This window comes from Malus sylvestris, chromosome 7 (genome assembly GCF_916048215.2).
Source record: "Malus sylvestris chromosome 7, drMalSylv7.2, whole genome shotgun sequence".
In the NCBI taxonomy this organism is placed as follows: Eukaryota; Viridiplantae; Streptophyta; class Magnoliopsida; order Rosales; family Rosaceae; genus Malus; species Malus sylvestris.
In genome coordinates, this window is record NC_062266.1 from 3553782 (window position 1) to 3575780 (window position 21999).

At 36.1% G+C, this 21999-nt stretch overlaps 2 protein-coding genes and 1 pseudogene across 26 annotated transcripts; 2 read left to right on the forward strand and 1 right to left on the reverse strand.

Moving 5' to 3' along the window:
* LOC126629774 (protein LONG AFTER FAR-RED 3) lies at positions 1 to 20431 on the forward strand. Of its 4 annotated transcripts, XM_050299891.1 has the most exons (16): positions 3 to 204; positions 286 to 437; positions 873 to 974; positions 2222 to 2294; positions 2418 to 2524; positions 2607 to 2730; positions 3043 to 3237; positions 3563 to 3648; positions 4121 to 4228; positions 4527 to 4622; positions 4712 to 4810; positions 4925 to 4999; positions 5279 to 5410; positions 5536 to 5651; positions 5864 to 6055; positions 20273 to 20431. In XM_050299891.1, exons 1-15 carry the CDS (start codon positions 132 to 134, stop codon positions 6036 to 6038), a joined length of 1713 nt encoding a protein of 570 aa, XP_050155848.1. In that variant the 5' UTR covers positions 3 to 131; the 3' UTR covers positions 6039 to 6055; positions 20273 to 20431. The 4 variants fall into 4 exon arrangements, with proteins under 4 accessions (XP_050155850.1, XP_050155848.1, XP_050155847.1 ...); XM_050299893.1 differs by lacking the exons at positions 5864 to 6055; positions 20273 to 20431 and adding an exon at positions 5722 to 5857 and having other exon boundaries at positions 1 to 204; XM_050299890.1 differs by lacking the exon at positions 20273 to 20431 and having other exon boundaries at positions 5864 to 6214.
* Positions 7294 to 21999, forward strand: part of LOC126629777 (putative disease resistance RPP13-like protein 1) — a 22290-nt pseudogene continuing 7584 nt past the window's right edge.
* Positions 10505 to 19350, reverse strand: LOC126629776 (uncharacterized). 22 transcript variants are annotated; one of them, XR_007625852.1, is made up of 14 exons: positions 18663 to 19349; positions 18432 to 18504; positions 18308 to 18332; positions 16323 to 16992; positions 15718 to 15820; positions 14479 to 14560; positions 13271 to 13971; positions 13042 to 13086; positions 12900 to 12963; positions 12295 to 12368; positions 12035 to 12116; positions 11554 to 11630; positions 10994 to 11076; positions 10505 to 10797 (listed from the first exon to the last, which is right to left on the reverse strand). XR_007625852.1 is itself a non-coding variant. In XM_050299902.1 (14 exons), exons 7-14 carry the CDS (start codon positions 13805 to 13807, stop codon positions 10783 to 10785), a joined length of 483 nt encoding a protein of 160 aa, XP_050155859.1. In that variant the 5' UTR covers positions 13808 to 13941; positions 14479 to 14560; positions 15718 to 15820; positions 16323 to 16992; positions 18308 to 18332; positions 18432 to 18504; positions 18663 to 19349; the 3' UTR covers positions 10505 to 10782. The 22 variants fall into 22 exon arrangements, 7 of the variants coding, with proteins under 7 accessions (XP_050155859.1, XP_050155855.1, XP_050155857.1 ...); XM_050299902.1 differs by lacking the exons at positions 11554 to 11630; positions 12900 to 12963 and having other exon boundaries at positions 12993 to 13086; positions 13271 to 13348; positions 13412 to 13436; positions 13776 to 13941; XR_007625848.1 differs by having other exon boundaries at positions 13042 to 13971.

A 21999-nucleotide genomic window follows, 5' to 3' on the forward strand; every position in this document is an offset into this window, starting at 1 on the left:
TTGTTTTTTTTTTTCCGTCGTTTGTTGGCAACTTTTTCTCCTCAACCAAACTGAAAGCGACTCTGAAGTGAAGACTGAATAGCCTCAGTTTTGTCTCTTCCTCCGGCTCTCTGCCAAGTTCAGAAAAGAAAATGAAATTCGTCGTACTCGTCTCTGCTTCCGTCGCTCTCGTCGTCGCCGTTCTCGTTCTCAATCCCGGCCACCGTAAAACTCCTGCTCCCACTCTTTCAATTTTCACCATTTTTTTCTTTATTTTTCAGTTTTAATACTTGAATTTTATTGCAGAGTGGCGGTGGAGTTTGTGGAAGTCTCCGGTGGCGGACATGGTGGTGAGAAATGCCAAGATATACACGAGCGACGAGTCTCTCCCATTCGCCGATTCCATGGCTGTTCGCAACGGAAGGGTTCTTCGTGTTGGCAACTACTCCTCCGTCCAGGTTCACCATGTTTCACAATTTTTTTTTTTTATTTTTACAAATTTTGCAAAACAAATAATATAAAATACTCTAATGTATGGTGAGAGGATTCGAACTTTGGTGCAATAGGGCGAACAGCTTGATTGATATTATTGTTGTTATTTTTTACCACTTCATTCCTTTTGTTCAATTTCATAACAACAATGCTACTTAGACATAAAACCGACCACATTGTTGAGCACGGGTCTAAATTTAGTGCAGGTGGGGACCACTACTGTGCGGCAATGTGGTCGGTTTTGTATGTCTAAGTAGCATTTAGATATTGTATTTTTTCTGGCCTTTCATTATCTACTTATATTGCAAATGCCATAACCTTTTCTTTACATTATATGAGCTTAGTTGGTAAGGAAAAGTACCAAGTTCAGTGAGTTTTGAATATAACCTTCTCAAATGCAGGATATGGTTGGATATCGGACTAAGGAGCTCGATCTTATTGGAAAGATTGTCGTCCCTGGATTTATTGATTCTCACGTCCATCTCATTTTTGGTGGACTCCAGGTACGGTAGAAGTGTCAAATTTAAAATTGAGTTTGGTCTGAGTGTTATACGCTCCTTTTTTCCCTGAGAAATACTCTCTGTAAGGAAACTTTTGTGTTTTTTGTTTTTGAGAAGAAACATGCTTTATTACAATTTACAACCAAAAGTTATGTACAAAGATGTGGATGTGACATCCACAAACAACTTACAATAAGAAACTGTACAGTAAAGTGGACAAGTAATCCGCCATAAATAGTAGAGAAAAGGACATTAATTTAAAAAGAGTAAATTGTACAAATAGTCCCTCAACTTTAATCAAATTGGAGCAATGGTCCCTCAACTAAAAATCCATTACCATTGGTCCCTTAACTTATCAAAATGTGTAGCTATAGTCCTTTTCATCAATTTTGTCAAAATTTTGTCAAAATAAGCTATGTTGGAATGACCATTTATATAATTAGGGTCCCTTAACTCATCAAAGTATATAATTATGGTTCTTTTCGTCAACTATGTCAAAAAATTTGTCAAAACGAGTTATATTGGAAGGACCATTGTTACAATTGAGTTAAAGTTAAAGGACCATTTCTCCACTTGAATTAAAGTTGAGGGACCAAAGGTAATGGATTTTTAGTTGAGGGACCATTGCTCCAATTTGATTAAAGTTGAGGGACCATTTGTACAATTTACTCATTTAAAAAAGTACATCTAGCTTAAGAAACAAGTGACTTTGTGACTGTACTTGTCTTACGCTTGTATTTTCCCTTCCTAATGGGAAATGTAAAGTTTTGTGTGCTTGGGTCCAATGTGTATATTGTTTGTGTTTTTAGTTTCTACTTACGCAATCTAAATATGCAAAACCACTATTTAAACTCAATTGGAAGCATAAGCCTTGAAAAATTGAGCGTTCAAGAGGCTAGAATTCCTTTCATTATGCATCTTCCATTCAAAACATGTTGTAGTGTTTGTTATTGGAGTTTTTTACTTCTCTCAGGTTTGTGAATTGATTTATTGGATATTCCACTATGTTAGTGTGCGTGTGTGTTCATTTACGTGAAATTTTAAACATATCTATAAACTATATTGTCTGGAACTTTCTTTCAACAACTTCTATCCTTCACGAGTCTTCAAACTGTGGTTTCCAGCTATGCTTTTCCCATAAATTTTGTAATATAAACTTTGTACAATAACCAAATGATTTCTTATTTGTCTATTTTCCTTCTTATTCAAGTTTCTGTATGTGCATTTGAAATGTTGCCAATGGACAACAGATGGGGCGTGTGGAACTACGAGGCATAAGTAAAAAAGAGGAATTTCTGAGGCGGGTCAAAGAAGCAGTGAGAAGTCAGTTCCCTGCCTTTATGCTGTGTTGTTTTTTGTCTTTTTAAAATATATTATTATGTTTTTCAAATTGCATAGAATCTTGCGAAACCTCATCTTTGATAGACTACAAAATGAAAAAATCAGACGCAAAACAAGGTTCTTGGATTTTGGGTGGTGGATGGAACAATGATTTTTGGGGAGGGGAATTGCCAGCGGCTTCTTGGATTGACGATATTACACCTTACAATCCTGTAAGTCTTATAAATGAAAGTTTGGTGCTTTGATAGTTATCATAGTATGTGTTTTAATGTCATTTGTATACCTCGTTGACAGGTTTGGCTATCAAGGATGGATGGCCATATGGGCTTGGCTAATTCAGTGGCACTTAAGTTGGCTGGCATTACAAATTCATCAGAAGATCCAATTGGTGGAACTATTATGAAAACAACCAGCGGAGGTATTATTTAACTTCCTTTTTTTTATGTCTTAGATGCTTTCAGTTGGGCCATCCTGAATCTTTGGAATTCCTTGGATATACCAATAGGCAAGGGAAACGGCATACAATTTTTTCAATATTTAGGGCGTTGGGTATTTGTTGACATGACACTTGTGATACTGCTGTACCAATAGTATCCTTGACTTATTCGACAAAAGTTCAAATTTTTTAACACAATCAAATCATTTTCATCTATTTTCAGTATCCTTAGATCTTTAGATAAGTAACATCTAGAGTGATAAGTTACTTATGTTCCAGCTCATTGTTCTGCAGAACCTACTGGACTGCTGATTGATTCAGCAATGAAGCTTCTCCTTCCATCCATTCCAGAGGTATCAGTAGAGGAGCGGAGGGAAGCTATGCTTAGAGCCAGCAATCATGCCTTGATGAGGGGTGTAACAACAGTTGTTGATTTTGGTAGATACTTTCCTGGGGCATCAGCAAAGCAATCCTGGGAAGATTTTTCAGGTTTCTGTTAAGTTTCTTAAGGGTTTATTTGGATGTCCTTTGAGTCGAAACATCATTATTCTAGTAAGTCGGTTCACATGACTTTTTGGTCATGTAAAGGAATCACTATCAACATTAACATACTGACAACAAAAGTTTAATGCAGTTCTTAAAGTAATATTGTAAAAATGATTAGTGTTCAGTCAGACGACTGTTTACAACTCTATTACATCCATGGAACATCAACATGCTTTTTTTTTTTTTGGCCATATATATTAAGATTTTAATTAGTCATGCTGCTTCAGATGCTTGTTTACTTGTTTTCTCATTTCGTTACTTTTTGCAGATGTTTATCAATGGGCTGATTCTTCAGGGAAGATGGTGATCAGGGTCTGCTTATTTTTTCCCTTGGAGACTTGGTCACGGTTACATGTATGACTTCTTATCGGTTACTTCTTTGGGGTCTAATCTTACGTAATAATTTATTCTCAGCCTGACAGGGGTTAAAGAATGATTGTTCATCTGTTTTTCCTTTATGTTGTCATATGAATATTCTGCCTCTTCCTTATAGAACGAAGCTCCTTTTCAAATTTATAGAGGGTAATTATTTTGAACATCTTTTGCAATTACACTGTTGGTTAGGTTTATGTTTCTGCATATTGTTTCTTATTCGAAATGCATATGAGTTAATAATGTCTACTCTTTTTATTCTTTTTCTTGAAATGAAGTCTCTTGACATTTGTTTGACCACTAGGAGATGTCAATATGGGGAATTTTGCATTGGACAACTTACTTTCTAGAATATTTGTTTTTTATATCCAACCAACCTAGTTATTAACTTCACTGAATGTTTTAATTTTTGTGTCGTTTATTGTCTTTCTTAGAGTTTTTTTTTCCTTTTCAGCACCTTGTTAACAAAGTTGGACGTACTCTGAGCCAATGGATTTACTTGGGCGGTGTTAAAGCTTTTGCTGATGGCTCACTGGGTTCAAATAGTGCACTGTTTTATGAGGTGAAGACCTCGGTACTTTTGCATTTGCACTTCTTTTAGTAAATTTAGCATATAAATTTGAAATCCGTTGACTTTGGCCACTTCCATTTATTTTTTATATATTTTCTTTGTCATATATTTATTCTTCTTTCTATGCTATTGCTGTTAAGGCAGGGGAAATGTTGTTAGGAAGATAGGAATTCGTTGTAGTGAGCTTATCTAATTCACCTCATACTCTTGCATCATCATATCAAGTAACTTTTTTTATTTCCACATTTAATAGATTATCTTCTTGATAGTTTTCTTTTAAATTCTGTAGCCATATGCTGATGAGCCTCATAATTATGGCTTGCAAGTGACGGATAATGAAAGTCTCTTCAACCTGACCTTGACTTCGGATAAAGTTGGGCTTCAGGTGTGGTCTCATCTCCTTCGAAATGTCTCAACTCTCTACAAGATGTAAATGAAATCGCACTTCTAAAATTTGTTTTACGTTGTGTTCAGGTTGCCATTCATGCTATAGGTGATAAAGCAAATGATTTGATCCTTAACATGTACGAGTCAGTGTTTTCAACAAATGGAATAAGGGATCGAAGATTCAGGGTAAAAATATTTTCTCTGAACGTTGATTGTTCAAATGTAGCATATGCTTCGCAAACTTTTTCCCTTTCAAAATTTTATTATGTCTTGCATGACTGGAGAAAAAATTGCTTTCAGATTGAGCATGCCCAACATCTAGCACCTGGGACACCAGCCCGATTTGGTGAACTCGGGATTGTTGCTTCAGTACAGGTTTGATCACACTATTATCTTTTGTATGCTGTGGGATCACATGTTACTGTACTTTCACATTGACATTTGCATCACTTTCTGGTTTAAAAAGTAATCTACTTAATAAAATAGTTTTTTGAAAAATGTCTTTAGTAGATGAGTTCCATTTTCCTCTTTCATTTAATTGCTATTTTTCGCCCCTTTGGTCTTAATAGTTTTCAAACCTTTGAGTGATTATCGTTACTCCGTTGTTGCTGTGAATAAATTTCATTCTAAAACTCAAACTCCAATTCTCCATAGCCAGAGCACCTATTAGATGACGCTGAATCTGCGACAAAAAAACTTGGGATAGACAGGGCTCACAAGGGATCCTACTTATTCAAGTCACTCTTGGCTGGCAAAGGACAATTGGCACTTGGTTCTGATTTTCCTGTAAGTGTAATGACTCTTGCAGATATATTTTTCACGTGTACGTAATTATACGCGAGGCTCTCTGATGCACTTTATGTTTAGTGTATGAAATTTTGTGTAGTTTTAGATTGTTGCTGTTCTTGCAGGTCTCGGATATTAATCCTTTAGGTGGTATTACGACAGCAATGAAAAGGATTCCCCCTGGTTGGGATATTGCATGGATTCCCACTGAAGGACTTTCACTGAATGAGGCATTGAAGGGGTATGCGACACTGAATCATTTGATCCTTTAGATTTCATTATTTGTTGACACAAATTTCCTTGCTATTTAGGTTATTCGTGTTTCTTCTTGATCGGTGTCCCAGACCAGAGTCACTAAGAATGTGTCATCCAACTGATCAACGTTGTTTTGTACCATCTCTCATACTTGCCGCTGTATTATAGTTCCACCTGATACATTAACAATCATGACAGGTACACTCTTTCAGCAGCTCGCGCATGCTTTCTTGACAGTGATTTGGGATCTCTATCGCTCGGAAAACTCGCAGACTTTGTCATACTGTCCACGGATTCGTGGGATGATGCCGTAGCTGAAGAATCTGCATCAGTTGAAGCAACATATGTTGGTGGCGTACAGGCTTATCCTTAAAAGCGCCAACATTTTAGGTCGTAAGTGTGCAGAAGATGTAGTTTGTGAAGGACAACAGGTGTTTGTATACTTTGTATAAAGTATGGTGCGATTAAAGATATGCATTTGTTTACCAAGTAGTCATTAATTTAGTGACATTTATCTTTCTAATATATTGAAAGATACCGAGTTCAACACTCTCCATTCCCATTTTCGACATGTGATATTTTAAACTACTATAGTCTATGATGAGAGGGATGCGAACTGAATTGTAAAAAGGCAGACATATTACTTGGCCAATTGGCCTAACCCACATCTACCACATCTCTATTGCTGAAAAAAGGTGATTCTATTGCCATCCCCAATTCATTAAAGGAAAATTGGGCTTACTAGACTTTTCACAAATACACCAACGATCTCTGCTCTCAAAATGCAATTTCTATTAGTCATCTTTAATGAAAATGCCTTTAATATTGTGTCAATACTTTAATCAATATTGTGTCGATAAGATATTAACTTGAGAATATTTTCGTCAAAGACGCCAAGTAGAGGTTGCATATTGAGTTGAGAGTTATTTTTGTTGTTGGAAGATGTTGTGGAAAAATTGATGATACGCCTTAACCGAATTTTGATGGAGGATGGTTGGAGCAGTCTATCATATGTTAGAAATATTCTTGGTAACAACTCTAAGCCATGATAGTGCTTCATGTACGTTATTAGTGACAACAGTAGAATAAAATAAAGAGAAATAGACAAAAAATAACTCATTTTATTAATCTTGGGATTAAAATAGGACAACTAACAAAATGTACGACAACAGAATTTGTAAGGCATCTATTATCTGCTTGTAATACTTTAACATGTCCTCTTTTGTAAATGTAAATTCATATATGTAACATGCTATTTCTAATTTGATTGAGTAACAAGATGTTACTTTATTTGTGGTTTTGTAATAATAGATTTTATGTTAGATCCTAACTAGTCGGTTTGGAGGAAAACTTAGGGTCGCTTGGTAACTATTTTGATTTCAGTTTTTAGTTAAACGGTATCATGCACCCACTTTCGAATGAGAAAAATTCGTTTATAACTTATAAATCGGTGACACCTTGTGACAAATATCAATTAGACATACACTGTATTGTTTGAAAACAGGACAATTGTCTATTACACCGGCGGTACGATTCACTTTTATCCAAAGTAGAAAGAAAAAATATTTCCTCATCCCACCGACACAATAATTTAGCCTCTACTTTTCCACTCACAAAACAAAGCACGACCATCAAATTATGATTGAGCGTGTGTGGTCCACTGAATTATGGACCAAGACAATATCTAGTTGTCCAGCTCACAAAAGTGAAGTTCATAAGAGTTTAAGCTTCAGTTTCCATCACAAAACTCCTCTCTCAGATTACTAGTTTCCAGAAAGAAAGAAAAAAATGGCAGGAGCTTTGATTGGAGAGGCTTTTCTCTCTGCTTCCATCCAGGTGATGTGCGACAATCAATATTGTGTCGATAAGATATTAACTTGAGGATATTTTCGTTAAAGAGGCCAAGTAGAGGTTGCATATTGAGTGGAGAGTTATTTTTGTTGTTGGAAGATGTTGTGGAAAAATTGATGATACGCCTTAACCTAATTTTGATGGAGGATGGTTGAAGCAGTACCTCATATGTTAGAAATATTCTTGGTAACAACTCTGAGCCATGATAGTGCTTCATGTACGTTATTGGTGACATCGATAGAATAGAATAAAGAAAAATAGACAAAAAATAACCTATTTTCTTAATCTTGGGACTAAAATAGGACAAACTGACAAAATGTACGACAACAGAGTTTGTAAGACATCTATTATCTGCTTGTAATACTTTACCATGTACTCTTTTGTAAATGTAAATTCATGTATATAACATGCTATTTCTATTTTGAGCGAGTAACAAAATGTTTTTATTTGTGGTTCAGTAATAATAGATTTTACTAGCAAAAATGCCCGCGCGTTGCTGCGGGACTTGAATGCACAAACCTTAACCACATGAATAATTTCCACACACAATAATTTAAAAGACGGTGTGGTACCTAAGAACCAATGAAGTGAAATTTTACTCGCTACACATGGATATGCAAGTGCCATTTAGAGAATGTTGATAATTTATTAGTCTAATCATCAGTAAAAACTTCCAAGCAATGTGCAAAACACTTTAAGCATTATCATTTCAAAAATGAACACAGGGTGTTTCAGTGCACCCGTCTGATACACAGGTGGGTTGTATCACATGAATCAGGATTCCCACATGCATCACATGTATTCATTAAACTTAAGGGAAAAAATGAACACGTGTGGTTTTCATGGAGCACACGCTACAGATGCGAAGAAAAAAAAAAGGCAATTTTCACTTCAAAAATAATCTTCCAATATATTTACACAGTAGTAAATTAATTGCACAAAAATGAAAATATGAGAAATAAAAACATATGCAAATAAAAGCCGGGAATATAAAAGAACCGATTGAATGACTTTACAATTAACCAAGGAAGAAAAAATCGATAATATCGGCGATATTTCGCCGATATTATCGTTTTTTTAGGGATCCGATATTTTTTTAACTATCCAAATGATTTTCGTCAAAATATCGCGATATTATCGATAATATCGCGATATTTTCAAAACTATCGCGATATTTGGCACTGTAGTAACCGGAGAAGAACGCCGGAGCAAATTAACCGAATCCCTAAATCCCCAAATTCGAATTCAAAAGCAAATTAACTGAATCCCTAAATCCCCAAATTCGAATTCAAAGCAAATTAACTGAATCCCTAATTCCTAAATCCCTAAATTCGAATTCAGTACAAAAATGAAATTACATGCAGAAAATTCGAATTCTGTACAAAAATGAAATTACATGCCGAGAAGAAGAGAAGTAGGAGCCTGGGAACGTCGTCTTCCTCACGAATCCAAGACGGCTGGGACAACGTCGTCCTCCTCACCGACGACTACGATGAGTTTCGGTCCATCGTCCGGTGTCCGCTGCCTCCGCTTCTCTCCGGATCCCAAAACCCGCTCGGGTTTGATGCACTATCCTAAAGGAATCAGACATGCATGTTTCGCTCTACCATGGATGGGGTCTGAGAGGAAAAAGAGAGAGTAGAGAGAAATGAAAGACTTCTTTCCGTCTATTGAAATGCGAGAGACTGGGGTTTACAAAGCTTTCAGAAAAGTAAGGTTGATCTTAACCGTTCCTTTGGAATCTTAAGGAGCTCCATGCCGTGATGCATGCCACGTGTTCAAAGCTGGAGTATTCCTATGTCTGCTCAATTTACTCGGTTTGAATTAAAGAGGGGAGAGAGCCGTTTGGGCTCTGACAGAGACAAACAAATCTGCACGCCACTTTTTTTTTTTTTTTTTTTTTTTTTTACGGGGAATCCAATGTTTATTTCAAAAGGGCGTGTAGCAAGTGGCCCGTCACGTCCTGATCTTTTCCATACATCCCAGGTGGTTTGAAGTCCTTTCTTTACATTTTGTTTTCTAGTTTCTTTCATTTTCTTTTCTTTTTATAGTCTTGTCCATTTTATTTTTCTAGTGTCACAGTTTTTGTGTTGTTTTTTTTTATTTTTTTTAGTTTTCTTTTTATTTTCCACACCTTGAGGACAAAGTGCGAAATAAGTTTGGGGGTGGGAAATAACATTTTAGGTTTTTAATTTTTGTGTCAGGATAAAATTTTCATTCTTCTTAAGTTAATATCCATAGATTATTTTAAACGTTAAAACAAATGGACATGGTAAAGATTAATCCCACAGTAGAGTCTTTTCTATTTATCGTTGCTTAGACACTAATTCATGAATTATACTTTAAAGTTTGCACATCACACTAACATGGTTTGTGGGGAGTGAGATTGAAACACTCGCTTTTAGTCTAAGTTTATTTTTAAATTTTGTTTTAAGTAAAGTCAGTTATTATTGTGAAAAAGAGTAATAATTGTCTCACCCGAGGTTTTGCCTAGTAACCGGGCCAGTCCTGCTTAATCAGCAGTGATTCTCGCGTCAAACGGTAGAGTTTTGGCATGGGGCAGGGTGGTTAGTTGGTTTCGTAGCCTTTTCAGCTCGGGTTAATAAGTCCTTAGGGGTGTTCTACACCTAGTGCCCTAAAGCCCTAGTGGTTTGGGGTCATTGACCTAAAGCTCGCTACATGGGTTGGATCGAAAGTTTAAGTGAACCGACATTGCACGACCACTACTGTTACTTTATCTTCTTCTCCACGTGAAGACCAAATTCTGTCAGAGAAGAACCAAAAATGCAATGTATAAAGTGTAAAATATTGTACTAATTTATTATATATAAATGATTATGGTATGCTTAGACTTCTTTCATTAATTACTACATATTTTCTACACTCACAATGTTTGTCAGCTCGCTATATAATCAACTTGATAATGTTAAATCCATCATGCAATGCATTTCCTTCAAATATTTTGTGATAAACTAATAGATAATTGACTAAATAAACATCCTGCAAAGTTTCAATAAAAATTTCCAAGTTTTTTATACAATTTCCGTGGTTTCCATGTAATTTTTATCGATATCGATATTATCCCGATATTTCCATCGATATTTCCGTGTTTTCAGACTACCGATATTTCCGATATTACCGATATTTTCTTCCTTGCAATTAACCCACTTGTTGAAGAGCAATTTTGGATTTTTGTTTGGTATTGTCGGACTCTCCTCCAGAAAGTCACTTCTTTTTTTTTTTTTTTTTTATTACCCAGGTCGCAGTCAACCTGAGAAGTCCTGCAATTAAACACCAAAACAAAATTCGATCAGCACGAAATATTAATTGGAGGGGACTCGAGAGCAATTCTATGACTTTAGCAAACATGCATATTATTTTCTTAGTCCAAATATGAATTTGACATCATCTCTTGCAAAACCACCAACCAATATCACTTCTCAAAGAAATTATACATAGAAGAGAGCGAAGGCTTACCCAACAATTTCTGAATTTAATTGCGGACTGTTCAAGTGTCGACCGGAATCTGTGCTTTCTTTCCCTCTTGACTTTGAACTCCGCTTCATTTTTTACAAAAATAACAAATCAAATCAACAAAAATTAATTAAAAACTTCAACTGGGTAATCGAAAAGAGAAGATTAAATACCACAAAAATACTAATAAACATTAAACACCATAATACATTGGGAAAAGCCTAAGTTTCAAAAACCTAAACACCATAATTATATTGGGAAAAATCCTAAATCCTGCATTGCAACAAACCCCAAAACCCAATTACTGTTCCAGGTGGCATGCACAGTTTTTTGGTATAAGCAAAAAAGTAACCCCAATCCCAACTTAAGCAGAGAAATCACTTCATAATCCCTAAATACTGGAAAGAAGGAATCTTTGAAAGGGATGCTTCCGGGTGGCATACACAAATTTTTATTATAAGAAAGAAGTAACCCCAATCCCAAATTAAGCAGAGAAATCACTTCATAATCCCTAAATAATCCCTAAATACTGGAAAGAATGAATCTTTGGAAGGGAAGCTCACCACTGCTATAATAGGGCGTGAGCACAGTCAGCTTTGAAGGCTGCAAACAAAAGCCCCAAAAAACAAAAAACCTGAAACTGAACACAAAACTAAATTAAACAACCACACGTAGAATCACAGGCTACAAACAAAACCCCCAACACAATCTCAAATGGAAGGAAAGGGTAAATGGAAGAAGAAGAGATGTATACAATCCCTCAACCCCACCCTCTCTCTGCAGCCGACACACTCGTTCCATCAACCCTACCCTCAAATTGTGCACCCAATCAACTCTCTTTCTGTCCCCCTAATCGTGCACCCGCCCTCACCCTCTCTCTACAACCAACCCCTCCCCTATCTCCCTCCCTTAAATCACGCCCCCACAACATCCCATCAGTGAAGAATCAAATCCAAAAGTAAATTGCAGTTACCTATTACGGTAGGATTAAAAAAAGAATCTCCAAATAGATAGACAAAGGATATAATACAACAGATAGCTCACCAAAAAGCTGCAGCCCTTTCACAGTGGTGATACATTTACGCTTATTACGCATGACTTTTTCAATTGTAATTTCTTGCTTCTCCTGCAGAAAAAAACACAACAGAACAGATTTCAATAACCACTCATACCTATTTAATGTCTGGAACTAAAACTTTCAGTTATTTATCTATATATAAATATTGATTATGATCACATTTTGATCATCGACATAAAATACAAATCATTGTATATTTGCACAATCAAATATTTATGGAACTCACAACCGAGAGCCAGAGCTTCAATTCCTGTGAAACCACCCTTCTCTGAAACCCTTGGCGACAAATTCTTACATCATCTATACCGTAAACTTGATCAATCAATCAAATATTTATAAAAATTTAGAATTTTAACCTCAATTACAACATGCAAACCCAAAATTGATCCAAATCAAAGTTGAAGAACCCTAATAAGAACAAAGGTGCTAAACTATAGAACTTGGGTATTTCTTAAAACCCCTAACCCATGATATTTTAAATCCTTAAATTTTCTGACCACAGAAACACTATCAAACTAACATGATTAAATAAATTGCTAATTACAAATGGGGAAAACTACAGCCCATGGGTAGTTCCTTAAATCCCATCATGTTTTCAATTCCAAAATTTCTCGTCATTTAGGAAAACCACTAAGCTTGTCTACCCTGTACTGTGCACCTAATAATAGCGAAAGGAAAGAAAAAAATAAGATAAAAAAAATACATAGCTATTCGGCCATAACTGCATCCTATCTAAAATGCACTAAAATGCCAGAGATAAAGTTTGGAATTCAGCATTGTATAACATTTACAGATGACAACCAACGTAAATTTGTGAAAAGCAAAACCAACCCATTGTTTTGAATGTTGTTATTTTGGGAAACCTTGCAAATCACAATGAATAGCATATGATAACCTTAAATAGGGCTGAGAATTTTGACTCACCATCCTCCTTTAGCATAGAGCAACTTGCTTCCTTAGCAAAGTAACAAACCGGGATAACACGCTGCTGTTGAAGAATGTATCCATTGCCACACAGCTGAACATCACAAAGAAAATTCAACACAAAACTCAACATTCACAATGCAAAATCCAAACCAAACACAAAATCAATGCTTTCAAAGTCGTATGGCATGCTAGCTTATCACAATTGTTTAGTATAAATTTACCCACATTATATATGGATAAATTTAAATAAAAAATAAAAGATAACCAAATAATACATTGGTAGTCTCCGTATTCCCCCAGCAAGCAAACCGTTGATGGGCTCCCCTTGAAAGCTTAGTTAATGAACCGCCCACCTGCACACGCACTTCAGAACTCAATTCATACACATAGGGAGGGGAGAGAGAGAGAGAGAGTACCACAAAGTCCCGATTTTCAATCGCACTGCAGAGAGAAATCAATTAGATCCCCATATCCCTCAATAAAATGTATAAGAATAATTTACAAATTTGTTAAAACTCATAAATTTCTTCCGTCACTGTAAATTTTAACCATTCATTTGAATGAAGACAATATCAGTAAAAACCCACCACAAATCCTCACACTGAATTCCATCAGAAGTGCGAAAATCCCATGGTGTGAAATTATTAACCACGATTCATCAAACCGCCAAAAAAATAAAAATCCAGAAACTAAAAGCAACAATGCAGTAAACCTAAAAACAACGACTAAGGATGCCCAAAAAACCAAACTGGGAAATCATGACAGCAACGAAGAACTCACCGAAATCTAATGGAATGGAGAGAAAGAACCATCGGGAGATGAGTAAAGCGGCAAGCCAAGGAGGGGCGACAAATGAGTGAGTTTTGAGTTGTGGGTTTCGATTTTGTCGTTCAGGGGAAAGGAGGAGGAAATTGAATTGCACCCAACAGGCTTTACAGAACAAATCCTGAAGGAGGAACCTCAAAATCAGCCCCCCCTCCCCATGTAACAAAAATTAGTAAAAGAGTGTAAGAGTATTATATATGAAACTATATCATTGGCACCACTTAATGGAAAGTTGTAGTGCTATGGTATACTCAGTTATAGTTTCAAAACCAATAAAAGAATGCAAGACAGAATATATACACAAAAAAGTAAAAACTATTTTCAAAGATATGAAATGATTGAGCTTGCAGACAACATGGAGAGCGATTGAGAAAAGGGAGCACTAAATTAACTGTTTTTTCTTTCCTCCCCTTCCCTCGCTGCATAAACAGTAGAGTAGCTCTAGTTTTTCAGTTTTTTTCACACCATTCTTCATGCCAAGCCAAAATCAACAACTAAATTTATACCATGCATGTTAATAATACCATGAAAAATTCCACTTCATTATACATGCATATTATTTTCTTAGTTCACATATGAATTGGACATTATCTCTTCCAAAACCACCAACCAAAATCACTTCTCAAAGAATTATAAATAGAAGAGAGTGGAAGTTTACCCAAAGCCAATTTCGCGTAGTAGTGTTGTGCTACTCTGATCGCCAACCTGAATGCCAACCTGAGCTACTGGATGCCCTGTAACTAATAATCCAAAAAGAAACATTAGTTATCCACAGCTTGACAATTTCTTCATGGTGTAAGGATATATTTTCAACAGTTCGTTGTCGTTTGTTTATCTGCAATTGCACCTGCATCTGCATTTGCTGCAGATTATATTACTCAAATGAAATGCAGATCAGGGAAGAAAGAGAGAGCTGAGTTGGAAAGCAAGAACACTATAGTGATAATTTAAACTAAAGTCCCTAAATATTGTTGCAGAGAGAATTCATATCAAGATTAACTACATTATTTGATTCGAATGTAATCCAAACGCAGCATAAACATGAAAGGTAAAAAATTAATAGCAAAAGTCACATTTAAGCAGGCAATTAATAGCATAAATCAGATTTTAGTGGCATGGACCAAAATAATTCAGTAAAAAGGAAGCAATCCCAAACAAATAGAAAGAACTGGAGAAACAATTCGAAACAAATCTTTGGAAAGCAACCCCATCCCTCCCTCACCCTCTCTCTCTCCAATTCCAACTTCTCCCTACATCTCTCTCTCTCTCTCTCTCTCTCTCTCTCTCTCTCTCTCTCTCTCTCTCTCTCTCTCTCTCTCTCTCTCTCTATAATAGACGTGCAGTTTTATTAATCTTTGTTGCCGAAGCATGCAAGATAGTGAAAAGGCAATTTATCTAAGAAAAAAAAGGCACATTGTCCATCATAGAAAGCAAGCGTGGAAGAAGAAGAAAATTAATCATAATCCAGAATATATTCGGAATACTGGTGTATAAAAAGTAATTTTCAAATTATATCTAAGCTAATTAAAATGCCAAACCCTTTCAAGTAAGCTTGGCAGCCACTGATCAGGGTGTGTTACAAATAAGAAAAACAAAACCAGATGAACAACCAAATGCAAGTCGTAATCTGCAGAAGATTAATACCTTCACTAACTAAATGAACCAAGAACGAAAACATCCAAAATTTTATTAAATAAGTACAATCAGCAGAGGAAACTGAATAAATGTCTAAAGTGATACATTGAGATAAGGTTGGTAGCATCAAAATCAGTAATAAAATATGCATAAACCCAATATGCATCAAAATCACTAAAACTTGACCTCACTTGTCAGAATATAAAAATTTCAATTAATATTGTTTCCCAAAATCTTGTTCAAAAAAAAAAAAAACATTCACCTCCAAGGCTCTAACCATATGGCAGGGTGGACTTCCTCTTCCGCATTTAATGGTGAATTGAAGGCCAATGCCAGCGGCAACCCAAGAGTAAGTACAAACCCGACTGCAGCAACAAAAACACAATTGACTTTCACACTACATAAATAAATAATAAAAAAAACACATACTTGCACCCAATGCATTGTTTTGTTTTTCTGTGCAGTATAAGAATAAAAAAAGATAACATTCCCCTGAAACCAAATTCATCCGCCAATTTATTGCGACAAAGAGGGAGACCAAAATAGATAATCAATAAATTTAACAAAAATGGATTCAACTCACTCCAAGGTAAGCAAGCTTATTAACCATTTTGTCATAGTACAAACAAATCCCGAAATTCGAAACTACCTGTTATCCAATAAAAACCCAAAGAGTAGAAGTTGAAAAAAAATATATATATATGCTCTTGAATAGAACACTTCATCAAAATAAGACTGAAATTCCGTTCAACATTGTTTTGGCTAATCAAAGTTAAAACATAACAAACCAATAAAAAAACAGACTGAAATGGAATCCCATGATCAATGAGGTATCAGATTGTAAACACTAAAAGTCTAAAATTGTACCTACATAGTATCATCAAAACCTTGCGTATTCATTCACATTATCAAATGGCCAAAATATATATACCTGCAGGAAAGCAATGGAACAATATACCCATTAAAAAGTCACAAAAAGATTTGCAGAAACTGTCCCAACTATTATAATTATATGGTTCTATTGGCATATCTAGACTTCAAAATTGATAGAGAAGCTAATTTATCAAACAAAATAATGATAGAGAAATTATTAACTGTGCCCTGCAATTTTCAACAGGAAAAAAAAATCAAATACTCTGTCTAACCACAATTCACAAAAGCCATTTTCCTAGAAAATTGGTTAATCAAAATAATGTACAAATATTTATTAGTGACACGCCATAAAATTGCAACAATAATCGGGCTTCTTAACTGAAAAGCAAGAGGTCAAAATTTCACAAAGAAAAAAAAATAACCCTAGCTATAAAGAATGTAGAAATGTTCAACCATGACATGACCTTATATTATTCCATAACCCAACTTAACATCAATCCACAAAGTGGAATTATAATGCTTATTTGTCACAGAGGGCATATGCTACAATGAAGGCATGTGGCCAAACTTAGTGAGTTGCAGCACCTAGCAGCTATCTACATACCAGAATAAGGATTTTGGAGATGATAGCAGCTTTCGGAAAGACTCAAAATCAAAGATTGACCTGGAAAATGTGAAATAATCAAGTGAAATTAACATTGTCCTGATAATAAGCTAAGAAAATCATATTCATCATAAATCGGTAACCAAAGTCACAAAGTACGATTCCTCTTACAGTTAAGGACACGTTTTTGTTGTAGCACCAACAAATTGAAAATCATAATCATGATAAACCAGTAATCCGCTTGCATGTTCTTTTGCCAATTTAAACTTCTATCAGTAATTAACCACAAAGAAATACTTTCAGTTCCATAGGCCTTTGAAGGGGTCAAAGCTTTCAGTGCTCACTATTTTCAGATTCGGTAAAGCATGTGATCTTTAAACAATGCTGACAAATAAGTACCCATATACACTTACAAAATGATGTATTATCAAGAAGAAATTAGAATATCAAAGTCCTCAACAAAACATGAGGCACAATTATCACAATTAGAAAAATCACTTCTTCCGGTTATAAATACACAAAGTTAGGGAAAATCATAATTGGATCAAATATAAAAGACAAATTTAAAGAAGATGCTCAAGGAAACATTTTATCGTTGAAGATTCGAGAAGGAATATGGTCAAGAACAAAACTATGAGGAATACCAAATATCTCACAGGAACACAAAACTACTTGAATGTACTCTAACGAATGTATATCCGGCATTCTCTAAAAACTATCTCCATCCTACATCATCGTCATCTACCCTTAAGCACAACCACTAAAATTGTAAAAGACCTGAAAACCATGATCTACACCACAAATAATACTACTAATCCATAAACCAATCAGTCATCAAGCATGTTCCTTTATCTTTTCCTAATTTGATTGTGTATTGTATTTATTTGCAATGCTCCAAAACAGTGAAATGCACATGATTTCTCTTTTCCTCCTAATCTGGAAAAACAAATCAGTAGCCAATCCCAATATTCTACATGATGTACCACACCACCATTTAGATTCACCATTTCTCACTTTCACCATTTAACGTATTTAGAAAGGTTATTAGGGTGATTTGCTATCTAAGACTCACTTGGGAGTTGGGAGCGAAGTTATAAGTCGCAAGCTCTTGAAATGCAGTAATGAATTTGGATAATACTGGACATGAAAGAAAATATCACATGCACAGCAAGCTACAGCGACAATTAAAAAAAAAAAAAAGAGATCTTAAGCAAAAACCATGAATCCAACTCAAAAATGAAATCTTCCAAATAACATCTCAAACCATAACCCAAATCAAATGCACCAAATCTCGCATAATCACATCAAGAAATAAATTATACAAATTGACATATTGGTAGAAACCCAACAAAGATTTTAGAGAGAGAGAGAGTACCAGAGGGAGTGAAATACGGTTGTACCTGGAAAGCAAAAAATAAATTATATAAATTAACTCTAACATTTGTTGACTCTAACAAATTGATACATAACAGTTGTTTGGGATATAGATATGGGTGTACCTGGAAAGATTAAAATTCATCATGGAAGCCTTATTCGTGGAGGACTTGCTCTAGTTCTTCCATAGTGATATACCTGATAATCAGAATGCATTTTGGCAACATTGTTATAAATACGATGTTGATGATGATGAGTTATAACCTTACTCCATGTTATGTATAATTGAAATTTAAGAGCATTATGTAAAAGATATATATAAAAAAAAAAGCCCATCTATTATGATCTCTGCATACCCCTGCTGTCTCGTAGGAGAAGCCGATGAACAGTGGCAGTAGCCACTGCACAGTGAAAGGCAATCGCCTGTGTGTCCTGAGCAGAATGGAGGGAGTGGGTGGTTCTGTGGTGATGTTTCGACGGAAAATGGAGGCGTTGGTGCGCCGTGTGTCCTTGATCATGTTCTTCGTTGGTATTTGTGAGAGGAAGAAAGTGAGGTTTGAGAGCGGAGGAACTGAAGGGGAAGGAATTCATTTGCAGTATGAAGGGGATCTGGGGATGAGAGTTAGAGGCTGGGCCTACTGATTTGCGGAGCTTCTGTGTGAAGGGGAAGGATTTGCAAATCCCTGAAATCCCTCTCTCTCGCTCTGTCCCCGTCTCTCTCTCCCTCTATCTCAGAAGCGGCATGGCCTCCTGTCGAATGACAACAAACCTAAACCCACCCATGCCAGGATCCCTCTCCCTCTCTCTCTCTCTCTCTCCCTCTCTATCGGCGGCATGGCCTCCCATCCCCGAAACCCTCACTGAATGACAGCAAACGTAAACCCACCCCAATCCGTCTCAAACAAACAGGACAAAATTGCCCTTCCAACCCAGCCCCAATATCAGCCCAAACCTGACGGCTTTGTTGTAAATAGCGTGAAATCGAGTGGCTCCCTGATAAGCCATATGGACAAAATTACCCTATGAAATTTTGAGAATTACCCCCCATTCGGCTAGTATTGTTGCATGGCTTTGTTGTAAATAAAGCAAAATCAAAACAAACATGAACAGCGCCTGCCCTCCCCCCTACTTTAGTATAGATAATGTTAGATCCTAACTAGTTGGTAAGGAGAGAAACTTGGGGTCGCTTAGTAACTATTTGGATTTTAGTTTTTAGTTGAACGGTATCATGCACTCACTTCAGAACGAGAGAAATTCTCTTAAAACTTATAAATTGATGATACCAGACAAATATCAATTAGACGTATACTTTATTGCTTGAAAACTGGACAATCGTCTATTGCACCGGCGGTACAATTACTTTATCCAAAGTAGAAAGAGAAAACGTTTCCTCATCCCACCGACACAATTTTTTACCCTCTACTTTTCCACTCACAAAACAATTATTGACGTGTTTGGTCCACTGAATTATTGACCAAGACAATATCTAGTCCCCCTGGTTGGGATACTGCATGGATTCCCACTGAAAGACTTTCTCTGAATGAGGCATTGAAGGGGTATGCGACACTGAATCATTTGATCCTTTAGATTTCATTATTTGTTGACACAAATTTCCTTAAGACTGCTATTTAGGTTATTCGTGTTTCTTCTTGATCGGTGTCCCAGACCTGAGTCACTAAGAATGTGTCATCCAACTGATCAACGTTGTTTTGTACCATCTCTCATACTTGCCGCTGTATTATAGTTCCACCTGATACATTAACAATCATGACAGGTACACTCTTTCAGCAGCTCGCGCATGCTTTCTTGACAGTGATTTGGGATCTCTATCGCTCGGAAAACTCGCAGACTTTGTCATACTGGCCACGGATTCGTGGGATGATGCCATAGCTGAAGAATGCGCATCAGTTGAAGCAACATATGTTGGTGGCGTACAGGCTTATCCTTAAAAGGGACAACATTTTAGGTCGTAAGTGTGCAGAAGATATAGTTTGTGAAGGACAACAGGTGTTTGTCTACTTTGTATAAAGTATGGTGCGATTAAAGATATGCATTTGTTTACCAAGTAGTCATTAATTTAGTGACATTTATCTTTCTAATATATTGAAAGATACCAAGTTCAACACTCTCCATTCCCATTTTCGACATGTGATATTTTAAACTACTGTAGTCTATGGTGAGAGGGATGCGAACTGGATTGTAAAAAGGTAGACACATTACTTGGCCAATTGGTCTAACCCACATCCACCACATCTCTACAACAACAACAACATAGCATTTTCCCACTAAGTGGGGTCGGTTATATGAATCCTAGAACGCCATTGCGCTCGGTCCTGTGTCATGTCTTCCGTTAGATCAAAGTACTCTAAGTCTTTTCTTAGAGTCTCTTCCAAAGTTTTCCTAGGTCTTCCTCTACCCCTTCGGCCCTGAACCTCTGTCCCGTAGTCGCATCTTCTAACCGGAGCGTCAGTAGGCCTTCTTTGTACATGTCCAAACCACCTTAACCGATTTTCTCTCACCTTTCCTTCAATTTCGGTTACTCCTACTTTACCTCGGATATCCTCATTCCTAATCTTATCCTTTCTCATGTGCCCACACATCCAACGAAGCATCCTTATCTCCGCTACACCCATTTTATGTATGTGTTGATGCTTCACCGCCTAACATTCTGTGCCATACAACATCGCCGACCTTATTGTCGTCCTATAAAATTTTCCCTTGAGCTTCAGTGGCATACGACGGTCACACAATACGCCGGATGCACTATTCCACTTCATCCATCCAGCTTGTATTCTATGGTTGAAATCTCCATCTAATTCTCCATTCTTTTGCAAGATAGATCCAAAGTAGCGAAAGCAATCGCTCTTTGGTGATTCTATTGCGGAAAAAGGTGATTCTATTGCCATCCCCAATTCATTAAAGGAAAATTGGGCTTACTAGACTTTTCACAAATACACCAACGATCTATGCTCTCAAAATGCAATTTCTATTAGTCATCTTTAACGAAAATGCCTTTAATATTGTGTCAATAATCAATATTGTGTCGATAAGATATTAACTTGAGAATATTTTGTCAAAGACGCCAAGTAGAGGTTGCATATTGAGTGGAGAGTTATTTTTGTTGTTGGAAGATGTTGTGGAAAAATTGTTGATAGGCCTTAACATAATTTTGATGGAGGATGGTTGGAGCAATGCGTCATATGTTTGAAATATTCTTGGTAACAACTCTGAGCCATGGTAATGCTTCATGTACGTTATTGGTGACAACAATAGAATAAAATAAAAAGAAATAGACAAAAATAACCAATTTTCTTAATTTTGGAACTAAAATATGACAAACCGGTAAAATGTACGACAACGGAGTTCGTAAGACTCTATTATCTGCTTGTAATACTTTAACATGTACTCTTTTGTAAATGTAAATTCATGTATATAACATGCTATTTCTATTTTGATTGAGTAACAAAATGTTACTTTATTTGTGGTTTTGTAATAATAGATTTTATGTTAGATCCTAACTAGTCGGTTAGGAGAGAAACTTAGGGTCGCTTGGTAACTATTTGAATTTCAGTTTTTAGTTAAACGGTATCATGCACCAATTTCCGAATAAGAAAAATTCTCTTATAACTTATAAATCGGTGACACCACGTGACAAATATCAATTAAACGTATATTGTATTATTTGAAAACAGG

Bases quoted from the DNA above. Each gene is read 5' to 3' on its own strand.
- LOC126629774 (XM_050299891.1), top strand. From the start codon at position 132: ATGAAATTCGTCGTACTCGTCTCTGCTTCCGTCGCTCTCGTCGTCGCC. The intron at 2,295-2,417 runs GTCAGTTCCCTG...TGAAAAAATCAG, and splicing joins GGTCAAAGAAGCAGTGAGAA to ACGCAAAACAAGGTTCTTGG. The intron at 2,731-3,042 runs GTATTATTTAAC...ATTGTTCTGCAG, and splicing joins TATGAAAACAACCAGCGGAG to AACCTACTGGACTGCTGATT.
- LOC126629776 (XM_050299901.1), bottom strand. From the start codon at position 13,807: ATGGTTCTTTCTCTCCATTCCATTAGATTTCG. The intron at 12,117-12,294 runs GTGAGTTCCATA...TTTTTTCTGCAG, and splicing joins TGAAGCTCTGGCTCTCGGTT to GAGAAGCAAGAAATTACAAT. The intron at 11,077-12,034 runs GTGAGCTATCTG...TAAAAAATGAAG, and splicing joins GAAAGGGCTGCAGCTTTTTG to CGGAGTTCAAAGTCAAGAGG.